The sequence below is a fragment of the Ochotona princeps genome, chromosome 25 (genome assembly GCF_030435755.1).
Source record: "Ochotona princeps isolate mOchPri1 chromosome 25, mOchPri1.hap1, whole genome shotgun sequence".
In the NCBI taxonomy this organism is placed as follows: domain Eukaryota; kingdom Metazoa; phylum Chordata; class Mammalia; order Lagomorpha; family Ochotonidae; genus Ochotona; species Ochotona princeps.
The window spans coordinates 18015780-18026679 of record NC_080856.1 but is presented as its reverse complement, the minus strand read 5'-3'; the positions used below and the strand labels follow the sequence as shown (position 1 = coordinate 18026679).

At 40.9% G+C, this 10900-nt stretch overlaps 1 protein-coding gene across 1 annotated transcript; it reads right to left on the bottom strand.

The window, feature by feature from the left end:
* Positions 1-1412: 1412 nt before the first annotated feature.
* LOC101525779 (TRPM8 channel-associated factor 3-like) lies at positions 1413-9323 on the bottom strand. The gene is made up of 7 exons (XM_004594447.2): positions 8704-9323; positions 5463-6430; positions 5072-5169; positions 4175-4388; positions 3630-3869; positions 2541-2878; positions 1413-1658 (listed from the first exon to the last, which is right to left on the bottom strand). Exons 1-7 carry the CDS (start codon positions 9321-9323, stop codon positions 1413-1415), a joined length of 2724 nt encoding a protein of 907 aa, XP_004594504.2.
* Between the last annotated feature and the right edge of the window lie 1577 nt (positions 9324-10900).

Here is a 10900-nt window from a genome sequence, read left to right as displayed (position 1 = left end):
TCCGATAACAAAAAGAGTGCTACATAATGGCTTGCCAGAAGTAATGACTTTAAAATTTTTTCATGGCCAACTAATATTCCATTTTTTAAAGCCACTACATTCTCTTTATCCAATCTTCTGTCAGTGGACACTTATTTTGATTTCATATCTTGGTTACTGTAAGTATTTCTGCTATAATTAATCAAGAGCCTTTGAAACAATATCAATTCTTTGGATATACACTCAGCTTTTGAAAAATCGAGTTCTACGTTAATATTATTTCTATAGCCCACTATAGCATAGCATGCAATAGCTTCCACCACTGTACTGGAAAAAGTGTATGGTACCAATTTGAGTCCTGGCTGCACTATTTCCCATGCAGGTCCCTGTTCACGTGGGTGACAAAGCAGTGGATGGTGGTCCAATTGCTTGGGCCCATGCCTCCCAATAAGTAACCCAGAAGCTTCTGGCTTATATCAACCCTGCTCTGGAAATTGTGGTTTTGGGGGAGTGATACTATGGATGGAGATCTCTCAGTCTTTCTCTCTCTCTCTCTCTTTGACTCTCTCTTTCTCTGTATCTATGCCTTTGAAGTAACTAAATAAATCTTCAAAAACATCATCCTAGCATTTTAGGAACACTGATGCATTGGGCCACTTGGGAACTAAACCCAGCAGATAGAAGTTGTTTCTCTCCTTCTCTCCTTCTCTGTAAATATGACTTGCCAATAATAATAAACAAATCTTTTAAAAAGAATTAAAATACAACTTATACTAATTAGATACTGCTGCCCGATTATGCATAGTTTGCAACTGCTGTGCCTTTGCCAATTCATTACGGTAATGGACTGTTACATTGGAGACTTACACACTTGAGATATTGTATCATGGAAAGAAATGATGTTAAAGATTTAAGATTGTTGACATTAAATAACAATCTCTGTACCTCCAAGTTTGTTTTTGATCATTAATCTGGCTATTTGCACTTTTCAAACCACCAAGCCCATGGGCATTCATAAAATACATGAAACAATTCAGATTTAGGAGAAAGCCATAAAAAAAGATGCAACATAGAAATCGACTGTGGTCAAGTTTCTGGATTTGAGCAGTTCTTGTCAACCAAAAAGCAACTGTAAAATGATAAATCAATAAATCAAGAAGCAAATCATCCATTTTATAGTTTTTAATTAGAGGAAAGATGATTGAGCCATACATATGAAAAATTTTGTAAATTAGCTATCAAAGTATTTAATTTTTATTTATGTATATGTTTTTGAAAGGTGAATTGTCAGATAATTCTCTTGAAAATGACTTGGGATCATTCGGAAAAAAAATATTGAAAACCAAGGTTGAAATTAAGTGAGGATGATTTGGTGTATCTAACTGACGATACTGCTCCAGAGAGAACATTCCTGCATGTCCTCACTTTTCGCTCTAAGGTATATATGCTTTCATGGGATTTTCTTGCCACTCTGGCAGGTGGGCCAGACCATCAGCCACTTGCTTCTGGATGGGCCAGCCCCAGGCTTTAAAGAAAGGAACCAGATTCTTCTGCACTATTTCAGAGAACTTCTCCATCCATAGGTTCATCTTGCCAGGATTATCTTGAGGGTACTTGGAAAGAGTCTGGTAGACTGCAAAGAGCTTGATGAATGGATCCCACCCAAAGGCTTCTTGGAGCTGAGGAGGAAAAGAAGAGGCAGAAATGAAGAATCAAGCCTACAGAAGTCACCACCTACTCACTACATATAAAATGACATGGTGATGCTTAGTTATAAACCAGCCTTTATCATAGCTTTCATTCTCATTAATGATTTTGTTGTCTCCATCTCTACATACCTATTTTGTAGGTCATCATGCTTAGCCAAGCTCATGTCCACATTACCTAAATTGAAAGTCTGACCATGAACCTAAATTCTTTGGTGATTTCTGAATAAATATAATGTGGATGTAAAGCTTTTTTAAATTAATACTAAGTATATGAACTTGAAAATGAAAGATAATATACCACTTTAGGATTGAATTTCACAGTTAACATGAAAATGGCAAAGGCATTCTAAAAAGCTATAAAAAATCTCTGTGTATTTTTCATCCACGTTTAGAGATTGAAGGGGATATACATGAAGAACTATCTACTTGTCCCTGTTCCTACAATATGACTTCACAGTATGATACACATGATCAGCTGAGTTCAATAAGGGCTCAGAAGAAGAAATTTATATCTGGCGGTTCTAAGACTCAGTCCATATTTGTCAAACTGCTGTCTGTTCATAATGGTGAATATTTTGTTATTTCAACTACAAGCTCTGGAGTGGAGGAGAGGAAAGGCATAGGACATTTTTTCTATGTGTTTTTCAATTTAGGTTTTGAACATGGCCACAAAGAAACACCATCATACAGTGCTGGTCGCTCAAGCCCTGGGGACAAATTTCAACGTGACAAGGGACAAGGGACAAATAAATGCGTTGTGATATTCCTGGGAACACCAGAATCCTCCCAACTACAGAGAGCCAACTGCAAATGTCTCAGTGGTGCCAGTCTCCTCGCATTCCCACTCAATACCTGAAGGTATGTTTCCAGAGCTGTCCATGTGTTCCAGTTGCTCAGGGGGGCTCCCATGCCCAGGTGCAGTTTGATCCTCTCCCTCCGGCTTTCAGGCTTCAGGGAAGAGTGAGCCCTTTCCCTGGGGATTTTGAGAACCTCCTCATGCACGTAGACACTCCACAGGTTACAGTCAGCTTCAGTGCTGTGGGGATGGAACTTCCACGCAGGTTGCTGGAAATTGTGGCCCACCTCATGAATAGCACCCCAAACACCTGATGACCTTATAGCAGTCTCATCAATGAGTCTTGGCAGAATTTGCATTTGTCCCATGATGGGATATCCTTCATGCATTAAACCTGAAGAAAGCAACAGAATTCAAGTTATGAGGGTGTGCTGATATTCATTGTGCACTCTATGACCCCATTATCCCAAAGACCTGCAATATTTTGAATAACTTAAGGTTATTAAGGTTATTCAGAAGGTTATGTGGAATTATCCATTGTGCATGTTATATGCAGCTGATCTCCTGAGTTTTTGACATGGAATTTGAAGTGACCCCTCCACTAGATTTGGAAGATTCTGTGTACATAAATGTAACTGTGAGTATCATGATTCATATTTCATTTTAGCTGTGAAGTGTGTTTCAGAATCATGTTATTAAATATCTAAGTGGAAAAAAGTGAGATTCTTCCCACTTTAGTATTGCCTTAGTCCATTAAATGGCATCATTTGGAGAGCCTCCACAAAACACCCAATTCACACATTTTGTCTCAAATACTTGTGTTTCCTTCACTTTTCTGAAGAAATTTAAGATCTTTTGATCCTGCTAAAAGTACAGTGCCCTCTATTTTGCAACTTGTCATAGCCAAGTCCTACCTATTCAAGTATCCTATCCGAACAAACTACATATGCAGGTTCTAAATTTTGTGCTCTTAATGTTATCACATTAATGTCCCTTGGGAAATCTAAGTGCTTTTCTCCTGAGAATATGTTTGCAGGATCATCAGTAGACTAATGCAATGTCTCCTCCAATGATCTCGGTAGCAAATCAACTACATGAGTTCAACTGGAAGAGAAATTTTCAGAATATTTCCATGGAGTACCCACCCAATGTATTCTGCACATCTATGACAATCCTCTCAGGTCTGCGGTAGGGAAAAGGTTTGGCTGCCAGCTTGGCTGCAGCCTGCATCATCTCATCCCAGAGTCGAAGCAGGGAGTCGGGGTTTGTCACAGCCTTGAGCTTTTCCGTTGGCACTGTCAGGATGATGTTGTCCGTGGCCAGCTCACCCCAGGGAGCTGGATTTCCCTGGAGACAGCGCCTCCACTCCTCCTGGGAAGTCTTCCCTGGAACAACAGATCAATGTAACCTGCTCACCAGCTTCTCCTAGATTTCAGTTAGAGCATTTCAGCCTCCCTGAGTCTTAACCTCACAACTAATCAACTTTTATGACAAACTCCTCTCAAGTCTTTGCCCTTTCCTCAGCCTAATGTGAAAGCTCTCAGAATGTTGTTGTCCCACCGACTTTCAGACCCTGTCACAACCCTTCTTCCTGGCTGTCAGCCCCCCGGCCTCCTTCCCTAAACCCCACTGTCCACCTCTATGCCTCTCTCTCCCCTGAGTCCCACCTGAAGAGGAAGCCCCTACTCACCCAGCTTGAAGTATGGAGCCGGCGCCGCCCCACTGATGGTGACCAGCACAGTGCCCAGGTTGTAGTTTCTGGGCACCAGGATGTAGAGGAGACCTCCCCAGTGCCAAGCAATGGAGGTCTTTGTTTCATTTAAGATGTACCTGCGTGTCACCACAGGAGGCCGATAGTAAATGCTTGCATCACTGATGTCATCTGTGTGGCAGCCAACCTGTACCTGTCACAGTGAGAGTCCACCAGGGAGAGAGGAGAGGAGTCATTATGGTGATGACTGGATGTGTGTGTGTCATCCTCTCTTGTCTACAGCAACGGAGGGCAGAAGAGGCACAGCACACTGAGATGTCTCTTTGAGTGGGAAGTAGAGCAATCACTTGACCACTGTCTAGAGGATTCTCCTGAAGGTCACCGGTATCCTTGTTTTAAACAGGGTTTGCATAATCCTCTCTTTAATTTAAACTAATGAGTCCTGAGAGATGACAACTCAGAGCAGATATTGCCTGTGCCTGTGGCCCTTCCAGCAAGGCCACATTCACAATCTGCTGCAGTGCACCTGACTTCACCCATGGTGCAGTACATTGAAACCCTATTTCAGGTGCTACTGAAAAGACTCCTGAAAGGTTTGATATGGGGGTAAGACAAAAGCTATAAGGAATCTAATATTTTCTGTCATGTGTTCCCTGCCAAATTCTGCACGGTTGCTATGGCTTTTGCCTGCTACCTTTGCTCAATGCTTCTGCTTTTCAGAGATCACGTTTCAATCTGTAAGATGAAGGTGATATCAACTCTGAATGTTTCCTGGAGTTGTGGAGAGAATCCCACCACCCTGAAATGCTTACAAGTAGTAGTAAACACAACCAGGGAATGGCAAAGGTTAGCTTCATACGGGGCAGAAAGCTTTACCTGCAACTGAGCAGCAACAGCTTCCTTGGGCAGTGTCACCACAGCAAATCTTCCTGCAGGTAAGTAGAGTCCAGTGCTCACCCAGGAATCTCTGTTTTCTGATAAGAACCACAAGAAAGGTTTGTTTTCCCATCTCTTTGGCTCACCCTCCACAGAATATTCACACAGTCTGTCCAAAGCTATTAGGACACCCATGCACACCTTAACTCACCCAGTCAATCCTAAAACTCAGCTACCTCAGAATCAATTAGAAGTCGTACAGGCCTCATCTTAAAAATCTACCAAAAGCTCAGAAATGTTCTTTCCATTGGAAAGTCTTCTGGAACGCAATAGACCTGGCTAGCTGCACTCTCCCCTCCCATCCCCAGCTCGACTTTTCTGCATTGCGTACCTGTGCTGATCTCAATGCTGACAGGAGATCCCGTGGCCGGTGGAGAGGAGAATTCATTGAGCAAGACAGAGCTGGCAGTCCCTGCTTTGACCAGTCCTTCTGCTAGGTATTTCAATATTGCCTCAAGGCCACCCCTGATAATCGAATTTTTCTTTTGTACAACTGGTAAACCCTTTTGGATGATTCTCAGGATGTTTTTGTGCACAGACTCATAGATGGGAATCCCATCATGTGGGATTTGAAGCATATAGGAACAGTCTTTTTTCAGCTGTTCCAGCCAGTTGTCTTCCAAAAATTTCCCATTGTCAAACAGCATGGATTCAAACTGGGAGAGAGCTTTTCGAACATGGTAATTCAGTATCTCAGGCTTGGGGACTGGGAAACAGCCTCTGTTGCCTTTCTCCCTTAAAATGCCTAGGCCAACATGCTTAAGGAACTTGTTATTTGGATACTGAGCCATACAGTTAGAACTTGGGTTTCTAATCCCCCAATACCAAGCCTGGCTGCCAATCAGTACACCTCCGCCTCTTGCAACAAAGTCTACAACCTTTTTCACATCCATGTTGTCAAGTGAAGAGCAGCAATAGACACTCAGGTCACTGGTCAGAAAGTTAATGTCTGTGATGATCCACTGCAAGTTCGTTTTTGCTAACAAGAGCCCTAGATTTTTCACCCTTGAATTCACTGCAATCTTCCCTTTCTGGTGCCCTTTCAACCAGTGTAGAGCGTTAATCATAAACTTATCCATTCTGTCATTAGTTATCATACCCTCATGGCCACATAGCACCACTCGACCTTGGCCATAACGGGCAGCTGCTAGAAAGCAGTTGAGTGAGCTATCAAACCCTAGGGGAAAGGCCAGGGGCCCGTGCACCAAAAGCTGTGAGGGTATTCCCCCTGTGCTGAAGTCCAGCTCTGTGATCCCTTGCAGGAGCTGCTGTTGATCCTTTGTGACATTATCCTGACACCTGCAAAAGAGAAATTTCATGCATTAGTTTCCATTAGTGACATGAGTGTCAAAAAGCATGAAAGAGACCACACAAGACCTGAGTGCATTTAGTGTAAACTATGAAAGAGCAGGGGAGAATGATATTGTAATCTTACCTTGTAAATCTTTAATGTGTTGTAACTAGGAATAATTAATATCATAGAACTGTGGTACTTTTATTCATAGGCACAAAATAACTTGAATGTGCATATAAATCCTCCCAGAGACATATTTTGCAGAATGATCTCCATCTTAGACATACTTCTATTGTTCTGATTTATAAGTTAGGTATTTAACATCTAAAAATATGAAATAAATGAAGCTTGGAAATCCATTCATTATTGTCTCACATGTGTTCTGTCTGTTTTGATGCCTTACATTCGAAATATAGGCATACAATTACACAGAAAAATAAGGAAAGTTCATGAAATTTTGAACATTATTTGTTAAAGCTCTAGACTGATTATTTGAAACTTTCAAGTTTATGTAAATAGTATATCAAGAGAAATGCTTAGTTAAGTTCTTATTATTAGTTATGTTGAGCTATAATAAGATCAACATTTATCAGTACTATATTGCATTTTATTTTACATAACTCTCCAGAAGTTGTGAGAAAGATGTGTGTAGTTTTGTATGGTCATAGTTGTGTTAAAATGATATTGTTAAAAATGAGTGAAAAATAATTTGATACGTAAAGTATGCACAAAATTCCAAGCATCTCTCTCAGTTCCATCTTCTAATTGGAGAGTAATATGCTAGTGGTTAAGAACTTGGATTCCAGAGAATATGTGATGCAGAGCACCAATACATGAATGGAAACAACTTTCCTAACCCTACAGAAATCAAGAAAGCATTTGTGAACATTTATTTCTATTTTGAACAAGTACAGGAAGAGAAAATCATAATTAGAAAAAAACACCCTTTTTTACATGACTAAGAAATTTATAGGAGAATGGATTGTTGGAAACATTTCTATTCAATCCTGAGAAAAGGCAAGCTCAACTTTTATTACTGTTATTAGACATTACTTTAAAAAGATGCCCTAATAAGTATTAATTTCATGTCAAGATCACATCTACTAAAAAATTTGGGTCCCCATTGTAAAAACTGTAACCAAGATAGGAGTTTAACACACTGGTTGCATTCACTATAATCAAAAAGTACAATCATTTACATGCTAGTCACATACTGATCATGACAAATATGATAACTTAAATAAAAACAGCAATCATCTTTCAAGTCTTGGTGAAACAAAAATTGACAAGGAATATATAATGAATATCTGAGTAAATGAAGACAGATATGTAATTGCTAAATAAGTACATTTCATATCAATCTGTTTCTTATTCTCAGATATTCTTAAATTATGCATAATTCAGCTCAACATCTTAATATTTTTAAATAATCCTGGGAACTGTCCTGTATTAGTTATGATTCAAAGATTGTGCCTCTTAGAATCTAATGTAACTAATATAATCTAACTTCCTGCATTAAAAAAACTTTTAAAAATTGTATGGCAGAAAAACTAAAGCACAATTGATGTAACATAAATATATAATTTAACTCAGTGAATGGTTTGTATAGACAAGTTGGGCAGGTGAGAGAGAACTTTAAGTACCTTCTTTAGAATTCAGATCTTAGAACTGTTACAGTTCATTTCCTCTAACCACATGTCCAGTATCCTTTAAATATTTAAAGACATAAGCCATCCTGCTCTACCTAGGAAACGGATCTGAAAGACTGATCCTGTCTGTTTCACTCACACATTTCTGCATTCCAACTCACGTAAAACCCTCTTCCCAAAGGAAGAGACATCCTGAATGTGTGTCTGCACACTGGAGAGTCGCCCTTTTGCTGTCCCTAAACTGCATAGTTCCCAGCTTCATTCAGTGGTTCCTACCTACTCTGCCAGGCATTGCACTGTGTGGGAAAGATACAACACCAAGCAGAAGAAACGCTTCTTTTCATTTTGTGAACTCTGTGTACTCACCCTCACCAACAATCTCTTCATACCCATTCAAGTCATTACGTAAATAAAAGTTTATGCAAAGAAAAATGTGTTACCCTTTAAGCATTTCATACTCAACTCATAGTAGAAAGAAAAGACAGTGCTCTTTGCCTAAGGCAAATTATTGTAAAAATTGTATTTGTTGGAATGTTTCCATTCCAAAGTGGCCAACATCTCTCCCGCTACACAGAAAAGGCCCTTAACGGTAGGGAAACAAGCCTGCTATTCAACATGGGTGAACTCACGTGATGTGGAGAGGGATGGTGGGCACTGTCTGAGAGACCACCCACTGGTGTCTGAGCACAGTTGAGTTGGTGATGTGCACCCCAGCTACACTTGTCATTTGGTTTCCAGAGAATTCAAAGAGAAATGTATCATTTCCAACTGTTGAGGCCCAGTCCAAGTCACGGCTCCCAATGAGCAGGCCCCCTCCTCGTTCCACAAACTGGATCATTTTCTCAGGTGTGATGTAGTAGTAAGGATCAAGGCAGTAAGCTCCCAGGGATCCATTAGGTTCCTCCTGCACCTTTACCTCTATCCCAGCATCCTGCAGGATTTTTACAAGTGGATTCAGGGAGGGGTGCACTCCAATGGCAGCACCAGGGGTGCTGCAAAGCCAGCGCACTGCATTGACCAGAAATGGAGCCAACGGTGGATGCATTAAGTACTCTTCATGGCCCATGACCACAAGGCGGCCTTGGTAGTAGGAGGAGGCAGCAATGACCACCTGGCCCTCCTCATTCACCAACACTGGGAAGGCAGCTTCTCTGGTAAGAAGGAGTTCAGAGGGCAGATCTGGAGGAGTATTCCAGGCTGTCACTCCCTTCACAAGGGCCTGAAAGTCAGCGTCATGAGTTGTTGCCATGCTTTATCAGCAGCTACAAGTTAAGCAAAGATGCAGAACAGTCAGTACATGAACAAAGAGGATCAAAGCATCAGTTTCCCTCTCTTCCACACTGTCCTGCCCTGCAGAGCCTGTAGCCAGACTCATGACTCACAAGCAGCCACCTCCTACTGGTTTTTCAGTCTCCATTACTCTTCATGTAGGAGATTCATAGCAACCAAACTCCCCTGATGCATTTTCATTATTCAGATGTCACCTTGCTCGCTTTCCTCTCACCCACCAACCCAGATATTCTCCATGGCACTGTCCTCCATTGATCTGCTCTCTTCTCCATGAGCCCCAGGCTGGCTATGAGAGCATCATTGACACCTGTCATTCAATTGCAATGCACGGTGTTGATCACCACTGTTTACTACCAGCCTGGAGCCTCTAATGGACACAATCCTCTATTTTGTCTACATGTAGAGCATTACAATAACACATTGTCTCTGTAGGAAGCTGATCTCCACTTGCTGGGCTGTTTCTCTAGGAAAAATTAATCCATCTTACACCTTCCATGTGTACAGGCAATATACACATTCAACCTGTAATTGGTTTCATGCAAAAATTGACAGAATTTATGCATGGCTAATGTCTGTTTTTTAAATTGTAAACAATATTTTAAAAATCAAAATCGTGTCCTTCTATCATTTTTTGTGGCTTCTCAGAAGGAACGTGTATACTGAAGCCTAAAACCATGACCTGTGTGTCCTCTTCACTCTGAATGTCCATTTAGTCACAGTTTTCAGCAGCTTTGATTTCTTTTTCTATTGCTACTAAGTCAACTTTGTATCCCAGCACTTATTGTTAGGCTAAATCCCGTTGCTATCTTTCAGTCTTTAATTCTCACATGTAAATTTTTCTTTTATTTATTTACTTTTATTGGAAAGGTTGATCTACAGAAAGAAGGAAATACAGACGGAAACATCTTCTGTCTGTCTGTTGATGGCTAATGGCCACAGTAGTTAGAGCCAGCCTGAGCTGAATGCAGCAACCAGTAACCCCTTCCAGGATTCTAATAAGGGGCAGGGTCCCAAGACCTTGGGCTCTCCCCACTACTGCTCAGGCCACAGTGTGGTAGCTTGATAGGAAGTAAAGCTGTAGGAAACCAACCGGATCATATAAGTGTCCCAGCAAATGCAAGGCAAGGATTTAGCCACTGCTCTATCACAGAGGGCCAAATTGTATTCTATAATTAATTAATTCTCACACTTCTGAGTACAAAGCTGTAACATGTAGAGAAAATGAGCACTTCTCTCAACCTGGTGGTAAAGGTTCAGGATTAGTCTCCTCATACTCTTCCCAACTTTGTCTTGTGTTATTTGTCAGCAAAACCTGAACCATTGGAAATTTAAGCAGGACTACAGGTTCTAGCCTCTGTCAGTTGCTTTTCTGAGAAATTCTATGCTTTCCCTCCTTGAACCTTTGCCTGCTCTGACTACTAAGATGTAAAAATCTCTAAGATGTTAGTTGAAACGGCTGCTGTATTTATTCCGAGGTTAGAGTCCTTCTTGTAGAAAGCACTGGCCTGAGGGCCTTTGAGCCTGAAAACACAGGTG

Excerpts from the sequence above, each read along its gene's own strand:
- LOC101525779 (XM_004594447.2), bottom strand. The coding sequence starts at position 9,323 with ATGGCAACAACTCATGACGCTGACTTTCAGGCCCTTGTGAAGGGAGTG. Across the intron at positions 2,879-3,629 it reads AGATGTGCAGAATACATTGG|GTTTAATGCATGAAGGATAT; the intron begins GTGGGTACTCCA and ends TGCTTTCTTCAG. Across the intron at positions 1,659-2,540 it reads CTCTGGAAACATACCTTCAG|CTCCAAGAAGCCTTTGGGTG; the intron begins GTATTGAGTGGG and ends TTTCCTCCTCAG.